The sequence below is a fragment of the Rosa rugosa genome, chromosome 5 (genome assembly GCF_958449725.1).
Source record: "Rosa rugosa chromosome 5, drRosRugo1.1, whole genome shotgun sequence".
Lineage (NCBI taxonomy): Eukaryota > Viridiplantae > Streptophyta > Magnoliopsida > Rosales > Rosaceae > Rosa > Rosa rugosa.
The window spans coordinates 13208007-13225482 of record NC_084824.1 but is presented as its reverse complement, the minus strand read 5'-3'; the positions used below and the strand labels follow the sequence as shown (position 1 = coordinate 13225482).

Genomic DNA, 17476 nt, shown 5'->3' with positions numbered 1-17476 from the left:
GGGGTTTTGGCCTTCCATTGTCCTCCACTTACCCATATTGAGAGCGTGCTAATGTGAAATTTTATATCGAAAATACCCTATATGCAAGTTACACAATTATATGACACAAGAATATTAGTTATTCGATCCACACCAAATTCAAAGGCAATCAAGTACAATTATCCGACAATGGATAACTGATTGTCTAACCTTAAATTGCATTGAGACTGAAAGATGTGGCAGTGGATGAAAACATTTGAATGATTATTGCGCGGCGGAATCATCTGTGCACTGCTGACAAATTGCATATCAGTTGTTGAAACAGCACAATCTGTTTTTGTTTAGTGATATATGGTTGTTAGGGGGTGGCATCAAGTTGTATAATGATGATATAATTATTGCATAATACAATCTTAATCCTCCATTTTCTTTTGGTATTGTCTCCTTCAAGCTCCTAATTGAGTATCTAGAATCTAATATATAAGATAATTAAGTACCCAACCGTATTCCTTTGTTATTTTCTGTCACCCTCAAAAGTTCTTGTTCAAGGGACTCATTCCATTCCCATTAGAAACCACAGTGACAAGCCCACTTCCATTGATATAAATCATATAATCACTTATTTTATGGTTATATATCTTGTCCAGAACTTGGAGTTGGAGCACTTTAAGAATTAAAGGTGAAGTCATCTCTTCTCTTTAGATCAAAGATATAGAACAACTTCTGATGACCACAAGAAAACTTTCTGAACACACATGAATTGGGTGTCATTGTGAAGTTAGCTAGTGAGGGTAAAGTTTTGAAATGAGTTCAGTAGAGGCAACAACAGAAAGGCCCAAATCAAATAAAGGGCCTCCAGGGTTCCTTTTCGTTCTTTCCTTTTCTTTTGGTTCTGGTATCCCCTGTGTTTCCATAACATGTTGGGAAGGCCGCAAGATTGTCAACCTCAACTGTAAGATTTGGCAATTTCATGAAGGATAGATTTGCTTTCCATGGTTGATGTCAATTCAATTGTTTCTCGAGTTGGATGCTTGATGCGCAAGCAATCATCTAGCTACTTTTAATAAGAGGAGCAAAATATATCATATTCGATGTGCTTACTTAATTCATGAATATGATCGCTTACTCATTAGCTCAGTATTATGTAACATGTTCAAAAGACAGGGTACTTATATGCCTTTCAACTCATCATCAACACGATCGATCATGTAATTCTCCATTAAGCTTCAACAAGATCACTTTGTCCTATCAACAAGAAAACAAGTTATCAGGTACCCCTATACAGTACTGTATTACCTAGGCATTGCTTATTAACCGGAAGAGATTAGCAGAATTCAGATTCAAAACTCATATAGGGCATCTTAGATTCTTAGACCGTCCATGAAGCTACATTTCAAAAGGACTTTGGCTGGGATCTAGAAAAACCATGTAACACAACCTGTGCAAAAGTTATTGGCGTAGGAGATGATTCCAATTGTCATTTGTTTGTTTAATTGTATTTGGTGTATCCTGGTCCAACCCAAGATTCTAAATCGTATCATCTTAATGACCATTAATTTCTTGAAGACAAACACATGCATTTCAGCATTTCTCATGTAATTCCACCGCTTGATCATCCCCAGATTGAATTTGATTTAAAGCTCAAGCTTTGATTGTTTAAACAAAAGCCCTCCAATTGAAGCAATGAGGGGGTAGAATAGCTCAATTTTAGACCCTCAAAAATAAATTTTGTTTTTGGATAAGTGGGGGTCCAAAGGACCCAAAAAGAAACAAAAAAAACACAACCTAACCTCAGCCAATGGCTGTTACAACTTTCATGTATCTAAGGACTTCACACAAATCATCTAACAGAAAACTAGTGATCTGTGGAGGAGGTTGCTCAAAGTAGATAGCACCGATCTCAGCAGATAAATTGCATCTTGATAGTGCATCAGCAACCGTATTAACTTCCCGAAACACTTGGCTGATAATACACTCTGAAAAACCAGCCTGAAGGTGAAGACAATAATCAATCACAGTCTTCAAAGGGTGCAGCTCATCCACCCCATTATTCATTGGGTCTTTCTAAATGTACCCATCAAATTTCTATGTAGACCCAACAAGTTTTTTATACCCAATAAAAAAAATAGAATTTATAATTATACTCGGCAACTTTTCCAACAATACCCTTAGCAAAACTCACATCCAGCAAAAGTCAAACCCAACAAATCTCACACCCAGCAAAACTTGGATTATCTCCACATCAACTTTTGATGTTGATTGTTGCAGTGTGCCTTTGAGCCATGTATGCAGGGAGATTGATAGGGAACGTGATATGCTAACTAAAATCATTGATACAGACCATCAAACGTATTTTCTATTTAAGTGAAAAGAAGACCTTGGATTTAGACTGATTACTGATATCGGTGGCTTTTCTAATGCGTGCTAGCTGTGTTCTAAGTGGTCTAATCATGCCGGGATCATAATGAAGTTTGGACATTGATTTGGTTCGAACACTGATTCTTGTGGGTTATCAAGCATATACTTGCTTTCCTGGTTCATCAACGGCATCGCAATTCCTTGACTTCTTTAATTTGCTGCAGTTAAATAGTGCAGCGTTTTGTTGACTCTATTGATTCATTGGTCTTTCCTTGAGGGTTTAAGGGTACGTATCTCATATTTGGATGCATAAATGTTGTGAATGTTTCATAAATGAAACGATTTGTAGTCTGAATTAAACAAAAGAAAAAACCCCAAAACCCCACGTTCATCTTGACCACGCACAAGCTACTAATATATTAATTCATCTTTTGCAAACCCCGTGTCCGTCACTGGAATTACTCACCTACAATCCAATGCTCGTTTGTCCATGGAACTGGGAGAGGACATGGGCAGGAAGGAAAGGATTTTGTTGATAGAAAAGCAATTTCATTCAATTAATTAATGAATCGAAGAATTACATTCGAATCGTACCATCTTATCTTTTCTGTGAAGAAAAACAGGAGCACCGCAAGAGAGAACTAGGGTTGGGATTCGGCCCCAGGCTCAGTGAAACCCAAAACAGTTTATATTAGAAGTTTGCTGGGTGTGAGATTTGTTGGGTATAACTTTTGCTGGGTGTGAGTTTTGCTGAGGGTATTATTGGAAAAGTTGCTGAGTACAATTATAAATTCTATTTTTTTATTGGGTGTAAAAAACTTGCTGGGTCTAAATAGAAATTTGCTGGGTACATTTAGAAAGACCCTATTCATTTGACTAGTAAGAGTTATTATCTATCTGACTCCAACGGTTCATTATAGCCCCTCGTCTCTCATCAACTAATAGGAGGCTGTTGTTTCTTCTTTTTGTTGAGGCTACGTCCCAAACTACGGTGATTCACTTATTGTCCTGTAAAGAACTTGGATATGTTAGAGTTTTGATTATTTGCATGCCTGTTGTTGTAACTTATTTTATTTCTATTTTTTGGCAGACATAGCTCAAGAGTTGGAATGGTTGAGAAGTTGAAAAGTGAATGGTTCTTTCAAGGTAATTAAATTTGAAATGGTCAGTCACTTCGTCATTATAGCTTCTTAATTATAATTATTGTTCCTCATTTAGTAACTCTTTAGTCAATGAACCAACGATACTTGTTTGTACACAGTGTTCAAGAAATTAGCATGTCATCAACCACTGTGCTAAGCTTCATGTGGACAATCAAAAGAAAGCCCAAGACCATTGTTCGTGGGTTAATTCTAGCAAGATTTGTATCATTAATATAGAAGGAAAATACTTGCTTGTTGGATGAGATATGAAGTGCTTGCAAGTAATTTAGGGATGTCACATTGTATATTTGTCACTCTTGATATTATTAATGAAAATTGTGCATTTTTGATGTGAAAACTTATCATTGTATTTTCAAGATGTTGTGACAATGTATTGTACATATTTATGCAACAAATATAGGACAGTGTCACCATAAAAATGCTATTGAATGATGAATAATAGCGTTTTTTATATGTTGTAGCATATGCAGTTATAGCATTTTGTAAATGCTATGGATTGTTTAATATAGTGGTTCGCCAAATGCTATGGAATGTTTAACATAGCGTTTATGAAGTGCTATCAAAAGTCTATACAACGGCGCTTTCAAAACGCTATGAATGTTGATCTTTTAATAGCGTTTCCAGAAACGCTATGATAGACTTCAGATCTATTATAGCTGTGGCAGACATAGCGTTTACTAAAACGCTATCGTAGGATACGATAGCGTTTTTTGAGCGCTATAAATGAAATTTTGTGGTGTAGTGTTGGCGTAGGAGATGATTCCAATTGTCATTTGTTTGTTTCATTGTATTTGGTGTATCGTGGTCCAACCCAAGATTCTAAATCGTATCATCGTAATGACCATTAATTTCTTGAAGAAAAACACATGCATTTCAGCATTTCTCATGTAATTCCACCGCTTGATCATCCCCAGATTGAATTTGATTTAAAGCTCCAAGCTTTGATTGTTTAAACAAAAGCCCTCCAATTGAAGCAATGAGGGGGTAGAATAGCTCAATTTTAGACCCTCAAAATTTTTTTTTTTTTTTTGGATAAGTGGGGGTCCAAAGGACCCAAAAAGAAACAAAAAAAACACAACCTAACTTACAACTTTCATGTATCTAAGGACTTCACACAAATCATCTAACAGAAAACTAGTGATCTGTGGAGGAGGTTGCTCAAAGTAGATGGCACCGATCTCAGCAGATAAATTGCATCTTGATAGTGCATCAGCAACCGTATTAACTTCCCGAAACACATGGCTGATAATACACTCTGAAAAACCAGCCTGAAGGTGAAGACAATAATCAATCACAGTCTTCAAAGGGCGCAACTCATCCACCCCATTATTCATTTGACTAGTAAGAGTTATTATCTATCTGACTCCAACGGTTCATTATAGCCCCTCGTCTCTCATCAACTTGCATAACGTCTGCTTATGGGCTAAACCGAGGTCTAAATAGAGATCACACTATAGACTTTTCAATGTTTAAACCCTTGATTTTTTTTTTGTAATAGCAGAGTCCTCTTGTTCGAGATCCATGACGTCTCTCCGCAACTTTGCTTTGCTCAGAGATCCATGGAAGCCCGGGTTCTTGGAAGCAGAGAACAAAGGTGAAGATTGGATAAAGAAAAAAAGAGGAAAAAAATGCACGGAATTAACGTTTGTTTTTTTTTTTTTGGTGAACCTCAACGAAACGAGGATAATTTATTGAATAAAAAATAAATATAGAGAGGGGGAACTACACCAAACCTCTTGACAACATCAACAGAAACGGAAATTGGGAAGACCCATTCGGTCCCGGTTACAAAAACTATGAATGATAGGCGGAGCCAGATCCCACCAAACTAAACCTGAGGAAGTAGTTCCAAAATTTGCTAGTGTATCTGCAGCTTGATTCCCTTCACGAAACATATGAGTAGAACGAAATTGCATTTGAGAAATACGATGCAAACAATTTCCCCATTCCACATGAAGTTGCCAAGGTACAAGATGAGGAGATTGTAGAAATTTGAGAACAAGTGTAGAGTCCACTTCCAACCATATGAATTTCCAATCTCGGACCCATGCTAATTCTATTGCTTTAATAACCGCTGTGACCTCCGCTGCAATAGAACTAGGCATATCCAAATTGGAGCAAAAAACACCAAAAACAACACCTTTATAATCCCGAAACAAGCCACCATAACCTGCTTTCCCCAAGTCACTTTTCCATGCTCCATATGTATTTATCTTGATCCAACCAAATAACGGAGGATGCCAATTAACTTCAATGATGCGAGGAGTCTTCCGCTGCCTACAAGGGGCATTAAACCTCTTCAAAATACATAGGTCATGAGTGGTATTATGCATGTGACTAGTGACAATGTGACTAGAAGAACATATATGACCTAAAATCAGCCGACATGCTTTCCCCACGTCAATATTTTCAAAAACATTAACGTTAATGTGGAAGAGAAATTTTCAAAATTTTGTAAATTGATGTAGATATATATGAGCCATTAGATTAAATGGAGTCAGAGATTTTATGAAATTCACAAATTTCATAACTTGCTCACTTTAGAAGAGCCGGATCGTTAAAGGGATACGCCTCCCCATTACAGATACTGATGTATAGGTAAACAGGTGAAGTGAATTATTGTACAGATTATGATGAATCAGCAGCAGAAGTGATGAAGAAGAGTGACTAAACATGGAAGGAGTCGGTGCGGTGCAGAAGAAGTCGTGAAAGATCAAAAACGTGTTTATTCACTTTATTGGCGTTTGTATATATTGTGAGCATAAGAAGATGGAGACCTCCGCAGCTCAATGATGAATGCTGACTATGCATTTTGACCATTTGGGGATTTGTACTGGTCTGTGTAGTAGTAGTAGTTAGAATGTCATTATGTCATAATTCATATACAGCCAGAGCAAACACCAAAATATGCACCAACCACAATTTTGCTGATTACACTAAATGTTCTATATAGAGGGTCTAGTTTAGCCAGCCAACTTGGCAACTTTGGATGAAGGGATAATATTAATACCAAGCCTAAGCTTTATTCTAATGCTAAATTGGGAAGTATGCATGGAACAAATTTTTGATAATTGACGTTTTTCAGTTAAGAGGGTTGAACACGAAACCTCAAGCCCAAGTTAAGAAAATTATTAGAAATTCATACACCAACTATCGCCCTTCATTTTCACGACTCATTGTGTAGTCATACAATCAAAATCGTTTATATTTTAAGATCATAATTTGCTAGTTTAACTTTAAACAAAAATCAAGTAAATCAAAACTCATTTAGTCATTTAACTGTCATGGAATAGACGAAAATCTTATTATTTTTATAATTTTCTACTCATTTTGATCTTAACTAAATGTGTTATTAACCTGTTAGCATACACGAATAGAGAAAGTCAGTGGGTTCCATTTCTTTACGCATAAATGTTCTCTAACTACTAAAGTTACAAACTTTATCATCGTCGATAAATCATTTAATATAATTTTGCCGAATGACCTTAATACTTGACTTGAATTTCCTCTCGAGAATACAGATGGGCAAAAAAAATCACATGGGATTTATCACTTCTATGAAGGAGCCGGAGAGTAGTAACTGCCTATGTATAGGTTTTACTAGAAAATATGCAAAATTCACATGGGCGTGTTTAGGAGAAATGCATTAGCAGTGATGAAAATGGGCAAATGGGTAATGCGATGGTGGTACAGACGAGTAAGGCCTATGAATTCATCTCAGGTTTTAAGCACAAGACGCTGTCCTATGGGAAAACTCGCGGCTTTCTAGTAATAGAAAAACTCACCCTAATAATCCGTAGGCAGTCCCAAACAGACAGTACTAATATTCGGATATATAAAAGCTCCTCCAGAAAACGTTTTTGGTCTTTTTGGGATTTTTGGCTGTGGAGTTTTGTCTTCTTTTCTTACACACTGAGAGAAGAGAAGGCCCTTCTTTTTTGTTATTAAATTTCTTGCCTCTTTCTTCTAATTCAGGCAAACCCCACGTTCTCTGATTCATCGATAACCTCACAATCTCTCTTCTTCTTAGCTTTCCCAGACCATATATTTATTGCTGCCATTTTCACCCACCACCACACTCTTCAGCTCTTTCAAACTGGGCTTCCCTGATTCGACCCCTATCTATTTCTCTCTGACTCTGTGTCTGGCTCTCTCTGTGTTTTCTCCAACTGGGTAGTCGTCGATCTCTGAAAAGAAGCGTTCTTGCTCAGATTCAAAGGGAGGGCATTTTGACTCTGGAGGTAAAGCCTTGTGGGTATTGAATTTTGATGTGGGTTTTGTTTGCTAGATCAGAATCTGAATTGGGTTTGTCTCATTTCGTTGTTGGGTCCGTTTCAGATCTGCCATTTAGTTTGTTTGACTGGTTTTGTTAGTTCTCGATGAGTATGACGTGAATCGTTGTTGAATGCTTGTTTCTAGTTGTTAAATGCTTATTCCAGCTTCTAAATGCTTTAATGCTGATCTTGTACCATTGTCGATTACATCAGTAAATGTATTTGGTGCCTTACTTCTTGTTTGGTTTAGGTTGAGCCATTTTAATTTAGGTTCAAGCAAGAATATTTTGCTCACTGTGCCTTCGATTTCAGGTTTGAAGCATTCTAGATATCTGAATCGGAGCAGCCGTTGCAAGATTTGATCTTCACACAAGTTCTATAATTGAGGGCATGAGCCCTCCTCTGGGTTTGGATCACCGGGTAGCACTTGCAGTTAATTTGTAGTTTGAGGCGTGAGAATTGCGTAAGATGGTCTGAAGGCCAAAGACACTCATACATTACTCATTTGTCAAAAGCATAAATGTCAGGCAAGATGATCAACAGACCGTTGCTACTGACTTATTTTTACCTACTGATCTATGTTCTGCTTTCATCTGGAGTTATATTGTACAACAAGGTAATGCCTCCTCGGCTGTTGGTTTGATACATATTGTCACTACTTGTTTGCATGTTTATATTATCTATGTTGTAGTCATTCATCTGTTACATAACCAACAATATTCTATAGGGCCAAACTGAAGCCCTGAGCTATAATCTCCTTGTTTTGTTGATGATCTTCTGTATTTATTTCTCTGCAGTGGGTTCTGTCTCCGAAATACTTCAATTTTCCATTGCCCATAACACTTACGATGATTCATATGGGGTTTTCTGGATTGGTAGCATTTTTTCTCGTTCGTGTTTTCAAGGTACGGCTGATCTCTTACTTTTTGTGTAACGTATATGCTTTCGTATATGTGTTAATCACTTTTTGTCATAGTAGTTGATAGTGGATACCTCTATGTAGGTAGATTGGCATGTAGACAGGGTAAAATGTTTTGTATTTTCATTTAGTACTCTAGTTGTCATTCTCTCTATCATTTGTAGCAGCTTCAGTGATGCCATGTTGTTTGCCTGATTTATTGCTTCCCACCATTCACTTCTTCCCATTGCCAAACTATAAACATTGAAAATACACATTCATACTTGCACCACCTATTTTGTTTCTGAGTTTCTTATGTATGTAACTGTTTAATAGTTCACATCACTTTCATTACCCCAAGATACTGTCTGAGCTTCAAATCATTTGGGGTTTGCCTCTGTTGATGTTATGTTCCGTCCATTCAAATCCTTATCTACAGTGTTTTATTATTTCCCTAATTTGATCTTACAAGGAGCTAATAACTTCACTCGTACATAAGTGATTTTAAAACTGTTGCGTCTGTATCAAGTTCAAACATTTTCTACTTAGAATGAGAGAGGGTGGCTGCTGAAAAGGTACTGGATTAAGTTAGTCTGTGGTGGAACAAGTCATGTAAGACTCTGTGAGTTGCTAGAATGAGACGATTTATTGGGATTTCTATAAAACTTGGGATTTTATAAGCCACTATTAAAATCTCTTCAGTGAGCATATGGGATATGTGTGCTTGTTTCTGTGTTGGATCTCAAGCTCATGTTGCTGTAGATTGGCGTAAAGTAGGATAGCTACACGTGCTGTGCTCAGTTTGCTGGTTCTCTGCCATTTACTTTTGTTGTGCATTATCGAAACATTGCATCAATGGCGACTTATTTCTTTATTGTTGGTCAATTCTTACTTCTCTCTTTAATTTTGCAGGTTGTAGCTCCTGTCAAAATGACATTCGAAATGTAAGGGACTTAGTTTATTGCTTGGGTTCAAAATTTTTTGTTCCTTTTTAAAATTCTCTCTCTCTCGGGTCCAATTTTGTTTTTCTAATTGTTTCTTCATGTGGCAGATATGCAACATGTGTAATACCAATAAGTGCCTTCTTTGCTTCAAGTCTTTGGTAAGTGCCGAAATGTAGTAATAATTGGAATTTGGTTTGGGTAATATATCTGTAATGGACATGAACACGTAGCATGCATCTAATCTTCTTCACTGTTCAAACTGAGGGGAGAAAACCTGGACAGTTCTTGTCATATTTGATGAAGGCTTGCAGTTATGTGGATTTGACTTTATCCAGTCTTATGCTTCTTCTTATGGATAATGCTATTAAATTTCTTAGAAAATACATACATATACTTGTCTGAATCTGTTTACCAGGAACTTTGTTAAGCAATTTTATCTTTCATTTTGTGGTCAAACAAGAAACTTTTGTTTGGATTCCCTGTTGAACAATGTTCCTTAGATGTTGACTTTGAGTTTAGATTTAGGCATGAATACACTACCTGCTTTAGAAATACTCAAAGAACAGAAATTTTGATTTTTGATGTGTTCTACCTATTAAGAGTCGAGACAAGGAACTGCAAGCTTTATTTAAATATATAAAGTTCAAGCTTTATTGTAACATATTTCTCTGTGATTCCAGGTTTGGAAACACCGCTTACTTGCATATTTCTGTGGCTTTCATCCAAATGCTCAAAGCTCTAAGTACGTGCACACATGTACAGAGACTCATCACGTGCATCTTACTACATTAATATTGCTTATAGAATCTAACTTGTGTTTAAATGCCACATTGCAGTGCCGGTGGCTACTTTTATCATGGCTGTTTTATGTGGCATTGATAAACCAAGGTGCGACGTGTTCTCAAACATGTTGCTGGTCAGTGTTGGAGTTGTCGTTTCCTCATACGGGGAGATTCATTTTAATGTAGTTGGTACACTTTACCAGGTTACGGGCATCTTTGCAGAAGCCCTTAGGCTGGTCTTAACACAAGTCCTTTTGCAGAAGAAGGGTTTGACTTTAAATCCAATCACCAGCTTATACTATATAGCTCCATGCAGGTATCATATTTTGATGCTCGCAATTATATCCGATTAGATTTGCCATATTGCACGTACTCTTTTGAGGAGAACAACATATGAAGTGACACTTTACAACATATGAAGTGACACTTTAATCATTTGACACCCATCGGATTCTTGATATAAGATATTGACTAAGGTTTAGAATTATTTTTGTTGGTAATGGAGAAGAACATAAGAAGTGATAGTTTAATCCTTTGGAAATCCATCACAATCTTGATTTAAGATACAGACTCAGTTTAGGATTATTTTGTTCATTAGGCTATGCTTGAGTTTGTTAGTCCTGTAAATCTTGTATTCTGAATCTGTAATTCACATCATTTGGCTGAGATTCATAGTTTAGTGGATCTAAAAAGTGATAATTCTACTAGCAGTTTCTATATGCATGGTCCATCTGTACCATGGGAACACTGTTCCTTTCTCTTGACACACTTATGATGAGTTCTGCATTGTGTTCTTAACAGATGCTTTTGATTTAACGCAGTTTAATTTCCAAGGTGATTTTCCATTGGTGCATGTGAAAATGAAAAAGGGAAAATGACAGGCATTCCATCACTTCAGCTTCTCACTGTCATTTTTTTCTCTTATTATTGCAGTTTTGTATTCCTGTCTGTGCCTTGGTTATTACTTGAGAAGCCTGCAATGGAAGTTTCACAAATTCAGTTCAACTTCTGGATCTTTTTCTCCAATGCTCTATGTGCTTTGGCTTTGAACTTTTCCATATTCTTAGTAATTGGTAGAACTGGAGCAGTTACCATTCGAGTTGCTGGTGTTTTAAAAGACTGGATTTTGATTGCCCTTTCAACTGTTATATTTCCAGAGTCGATCATAACCAGGCTGAACATAATTGGTTATGCAATAGGTAATTCTCCATTCATATACATCGGAAGTATACTAGACTTATAGATTTTAAAATTTCAGTTAACGAGTTGGTCAATTTCTTCTGCAGCATTGTGTGGTGTTGTCATGTACAACTACATAAAGGTTAAGGATGTGCGTGCATCTGCATCTCAGCTGCCTATTGACACTATTCCAGACAGAATCTCGAAGGTTTATTTTCTCAAGAATTCATTTGCTTCCCTGACATGCCAATGTTATTAAAATGTTTGGTGTTCTTGTCCCCTATAGTATATACCATCTAACACTTGTGTTCTCCATGCTGGCCAGGATTGGAAGTTGGAGAAAAAGTCTTCTGATATCTTTGTGCCCAATAATGGAGGGGGTTTATCCTCTGATATGAATGTGGACGAAGAAACACCCCTAACTCAATCATCAAGGTTGTCTCACGTGGGACGCTCGTCGAGTGGCAATCATGGTGCATGACTCCTTAAGCCAGGAGATTGATGTTTGAAAAAGGAAAATCCGGAGTAAAAGCATGGGAATTCTTTTTGCACTTTAGACCCTTTATTCTTTCCAGGGAAGATTTAACACGGAGCTGCAGGGGCAATTCATTGTTTTACATTCATTTCTCGAAGATGTATGCATGATTTGCCTGTTCAAATTTCCAGTTGGTAGCTTAGGACCCATAGTTGTCGGGTGAAGAAGCTCACCATTAATTTGTCAAGGCTCTTGATGAGAAAGCCTAGGGGTTTTATGTCTTTGACAAATGAACGGTAAATTAGAAATCAAACATTTATCCTGCGGTACCCTTTTTTTCCATCTGTTCTTTTTCTTGGTTGAATGTGGGGGTTTGGTAGTTAAAACATGAACGGTAAATTATGTAGTCCCATATTTTACAGAATGATTGCTGGTTATATGAGAATTATATTCTTTGCATGAACTGTTTTATTGCTTTTATGTTAGAGATGTTTCTACAATTTAGCGTAAATTCACGGCACTGGAGTCTGGAGATTTTTATTGAATTATATTTTTGTCTAATTGATATTAAAAAATCATTCTTAAAATAAACATTGCATGATCAAAGAAAATTTTGAGCAAGAAATAAGAACTCAATAATTGTAAATTAAATTTATACTTAAATATTCAAGTAATAAAAAAGAGTAGAAAATTGGGGCTTCTAATTTCATTCGCCCAGTCTAAAATCAGCATAATTTCTCACCCTACCTTGATACAAATCAGAGTGCAGACTATGGTATATCATCCAGTCCAGCAGACGGCAATTTAGACTTTGGTTTGTTCTTCTCAGAATAGATTTCAAGAGGTAGAATCCAGTAAATTTGGCAACATCACATCCACATTCACCAGGTAGAAATTGGAATTACAAAGTGTGCATACACATTGAAAGGGCTACGTAACTGGACCGAGTAAAATACATCATCTTCTCTCTATTAACTAAGATAATCATGGAAAGATTACAGAAAGAACCGTGGTGGCATTCAAAACAAAGTAAAAAAAAATGACTCAGCATGTGATTTACATAGAGAATCACAAACAATATGCACAACTCAGGCAAGAATAAATTATAAATGAAATGAAAAGACCGATCAATGCCCACAAACGCATTCCTCTGAGCTTCCTCTCCATCCTCTAGAATAAGAAAACCGGATAGGAAAAATTGAATTCTTGTAAAAGAGGAGGAATCTACTTGAACTGTTCCCCAGTACTCACAGACAAAAGCCTCCTTGCAGCTGGTGGTGCCAATCCAGGGATATCCCTGATGTCCTTGTTGTTAGGGTTAACAACCTGAAATGTTCGCCACGCATTATAGTTGAGTTAAGAACAGAGACAGGTGCTGTATTAGTTCAAGGTAATTAGATGAATCATAGAATATACCTTCACAATAATAATTGCTATTACACCACATACTATAAGCAGAAGGAAAAGCATGATACATTTATCTGTTGCCACCTGAAAATATTGAAAAAGGAAAATTAACAAAAAATCAGTTTCAGATAGAAAAAGTCACAATTAGAACATATTTTAGGGGGCAAGATCTCAACTGACCTGCCTACCGATCTCTTTCACAAGCTGGGTGGCCTTCTTGATTGAAAACTGAATTGTGTCCAGCTCATTGACAATGCGGCCCATTTGATCGGTCTGCAAGAAGACTCAAACCATATTAGGCTAAACTCTTTAAATAAAAGATAACGGAGGTAGCAGGTGAGCATATACTTACTTGGCCCTTCAAGGTAACAGCAGTTTGAGTTCCAACTTCAATCGTCTGTTGAACAACCTATGGAACAACAAGAGAGTTCAGAATGCTGGGAAGGGAAACAATAGTCAATATGCAAATTTGATATATAAGTTCTTGGTAAAAAGCTAGCTATTCACCTTTTTAGACCGTTCAATGACCTGGTCAGTCTCGTCCATTGTTTTCGTCCCAGAATTGATTAGTTCTTGATTTGACATAGCTATCAGAAAAATATGCCCAAGGAAAATGCAGTCAGATACATGGATTCTTTTCACAAAAGAGCAATAATTAAAGCAGCTGATTCACATTAAAAGTACTGATTACAAAAAGGGCATGGCTGAATAGCATAAGATGATTAACGGTTACAGGCAAGAGAAGTAAATAGGCAAAAGCTAAGCTATACATATATCAAACCAAACTGATGGATGTTTAGAGAGAGAAGATCTCACCTGATGCCATTTGAACATTGTCATCAGCTGTTGGTTCACTAACTCCTGCTCCCATATCAAAGAGTTCAACTTTCTTGTTACCAAGGCTATTCATATACCTGCAGATCAGCTAGAATATGAGATCTAATTTCAAATTTAGGATACCAGAACATGAAGACTGAAAATGGTTTTTAGAATCACAGACTTTTATACTAATACTAAACTTGTGGATTCAAATGTTTGTTCGGTGAAAATATAATTCCTCAAGGCTGTAGGCTAAACACAAACTAAACTCCAGCATGTGCAAGTTTAACTAATGGATATTAGTATAAAATGGATAGCTGGACTTACGTTTTTCTCAATTGTACATATGAATTCAGCTCCTTGATCTGCAAAACGAAGTATTACAATAAAGTGCAGTTACTACAGCAGCAAAACAATTAAAAAAATGAGCATGTGCATACAGAGATCTTGTGCATTAATAGACCAATTGCCACATTATATCCTCCTAAACAGATTATTATTATGTCAGAATCAAGGAGACAATCATGAACTCCACAGAAGGTTACAGCTTTCCAATAGATAAGGACTAAAACAAGATCTAAAGTATTGATCACTGGATAAATGTAATAGGGCCTATTTCGCAGGGATGGTATTTCATTACATAAAATTGACATATAGGAATAATCTGAAACAATTATTGCTCTCATTTCATTCTCAGTTCAAAAGTAATGAAGAGCTTGCAAGCATTCATGTGCTCATTGTACATGTACACGTTATGTGAAGCTACAAAGTACAGGGTTCATAATAACTGACCATTGATTGCTTCTCATCATTGAGTTGCTTATTCACATCAGGAGTATTTCGGCCCTCCTCATCCTTCATTTCACGATCAAACTCTTTAATCAATCTGAAACAATGAATTTAAGAGATCATACTCTCTGATTATACTCTAAAGTAGTTCCTTTTTCTTTTTTAGATTTTTAAAACTTTTTTCTCATGACACGGTCAGAATCCACCGATAGCTGAATTCTTCCATCAGACATTCAGACCCAAAAGTTAATGGGACTCTAAAAGCAGGATGCATAACTTGTATACAAGCCATTAATAAAAGTCTCTCACATTTAGATATCTTTATACTAAGGAAGCACTCATGGTCCAAACCTATTTTTCTTTTTTCATCAGTACCTAAAATTCTAGAACGCTACCGTTTATCTAATGGGATTGTTGATTATCTTGGAGGGATAAAGTCATTTACTTTCTGAACAGTGCATTAAATGTGGCAACATCCCATCTCTCTGTCTAAATTAAGATTTTCCAAGATCCCCAGCTACTGGAAATAATCAAAACAACATTAGGTGAGAGAAAACCCATGTGGCATACCTTTTACATTCTCTCATCTTTCCTGTAAGTTCCTCAAGCTGTTTACTTTGTCTACTTGAGTCTTTGATCTTATCCAGCTTCTGGAAGCCATTTCTGAAAACGAAAGAGGAAGTCACTGTAATTACAACAAACTCATTTTATTGGGAAATGGATACAAGAATGTATTGCAACAATCCAACCACTTCCCCCAAACAAAAGGAACAAATTGACACTCCAAATAGATATTCTTTCTGTTTAGGAACAACAAATTGTAGAAAAATAACAGTGACCATGTACGATGGTGTATAAGAACAAGGATCACATGAAATTGGCATCGCATAAACAAGAAAGATTAACATATATATATATATATATATATATATATATATATATATATATATAGTATCACTATGGTTTCCGGTAATAAATAGTGCAAGTGTCACTTAGAAGTAGATTAGAATTGAGATACAACCATGAGAGAGTAACCACCTAATTAGTAGACTGTAAACATAAATAGAAATGCCAAATGGCAATCTCCCTGGTTCACCACTTTGTGGAAAGTATATAATATTGTCGAGCCATGGGTTTTCCAGTAGGGGATGTCACAAAACATTTTAGCAGCACTTTGGAAACCCTTTTGAAAGTACGAATATAATAAGAATCACCAAGAACATTGAAAAAAGAAAATTCTGGGTGTTTGATCTCCCTGAATAACCAACCTAATTGCATTATGCCCGCAAGTCAATAGAATATCAAGGATTGACAAGTTTGAAAAAAGTGTGCCTTCATTCTTCCTCAATGACTTATCACTAATCCAACACTAAAGAGGAATCACTGCCACTCAACACTAGATGAAAACCACTCTAAATTAGTCGGCCCGAGAGTTAATTCTGTCAATTGTAATTGAATATGATTTACTACTACAGTTTTTGAACAAGAATCTAACTTGTGCATAAATATACAAATACAAATCAGTGAATTACAAAACAGACAATTCGATTCTATAAAGAAAAAAAAAAAAAAAAAAAGCTAACCTATCCTGATATCCTGTAATTAAACTAAAATTCTTCCAAGTTGTAATCATTCATTCGATAACCAAATTCCACAACCACAAAATCAATCGGTACTTGTTAATTCAAACAAGCAGAAAGGAAATATCTTTATTGAGTTAATGGGATAAAAATTGAGAATGCAAAGTGAAACAACATACGCGAGGGCTCGAAAATTGTCGTGGATTTCACCATGGATCTGCTCCAACTGAGGGCTCATCGGCAAGTTACTAGCCATTTTCGCCGGAGACTAAAACAATCGAATCCGCCGGAGAAAACCCTAAGCCCCTTTCGTCTAGTCTACGATTCCGAAGACCTCCGCAGCATCTGCAATGTGATTCGCCCTCAAGGTTTTTGACTCCGAAACCCTAACTGCAATCTTCCCGGTGCTGATTTCTTCAGACACAAAAAAAATTTGAGAAACCAACTGGAGAAGGATCTCACGGGGTCAAAAAGGTGATACTGAAAATGAAGGGACAATTTGGGGAAGAAGAAAAAAAAAAAAAAAAAGTTGGGAGGAATAGAAAGAGTGCTGATTGAGGGAGAATCGCTGTCTGGTAATTGATCCGAAATTCTTTGTTGCTGCTTTATTTCTTTCCGATCAAGTCAAAAACGATGTAATTAATTATTATTTCGCGAAATAAAAGAGGCGCGCTCGTAGCTGAAATGAGCCGATAAAATGCTGGACCGTAACAAAATATCGCGATATATTAATTATACAAACCTCCTGTAAATTAATATAGGAGGCTTAATGAGCATCTTATAGGAGTTGACAAACTGCATTTAATAATGAGGTTTGGTCTTCTAAATT

The 17476-nt window shown here is 36.5% G+C and overlaps 2 protein-coding genes across 2 annotated transcripts; one reads left to right on the top strand and one right to left on the bottom strand.

Annotated features, from left to right (window-relative positions):
* The first annotated feature begins 7285 nt into the window (after window positions 1-7285).
* LOC133708066 (probable sugar phosphate/phosphate translocator At3g17430) lies at window positions 7286-12515 on the top strand. The gene is made up of 10 exons (XM_062133517.1): window positions 7286-7741; window positions 8087-8390; window positions 8572-8679; window positions 9585-9616; window positions 9724-9774; window positions 10297-10358; window positions 10453-10714; window positions 11332-11597; window positions 11685-11785; window positions 11903-12515. The coding sequence occupies exons 2-10, from the start codon at window positions 8295-8297 to the stop codon at window positions 12056-12058; spliced, it is 1134 nt and encodes a 377-aa protein (XP_061989501.1). The 5' UTR covers window positions 7286-7741; window positions 8087-8294; the 3' UTR covers window positions 12059-12515.
* Window positions 12516-12911: 396 nt separating this feature from the next.
* Window positions 12912-17244, bottom strand: LOC133708068 (novel plant SNARE 13). The gene is made up of 10 exons (XM_062133518.1): window positions 16827-17244; window positions 15638-15730; window positions 15071-15164; window positions 14606-14643; window positions 14276-14373; window positions 13967-14046; window positions 13812-13868; window positions 13640-13732; window positions 13469-13543; window positions 12912-13378 (listed from the first exon to the last, which is right to left on the bottom strand). Exons 1-10 carry the CDS (start codon window positions 16901-16903, stop codon window positions 13277-13279), a joined length of 807 nt encoding a protein of 268 aa, XP_061989502.1. The 5' UTR covers window positions 16904-17244; the 3' UTR covers window positions 12912-13276.
* Window positions 17245-17476: the final 232 nt, after the last annotated feature.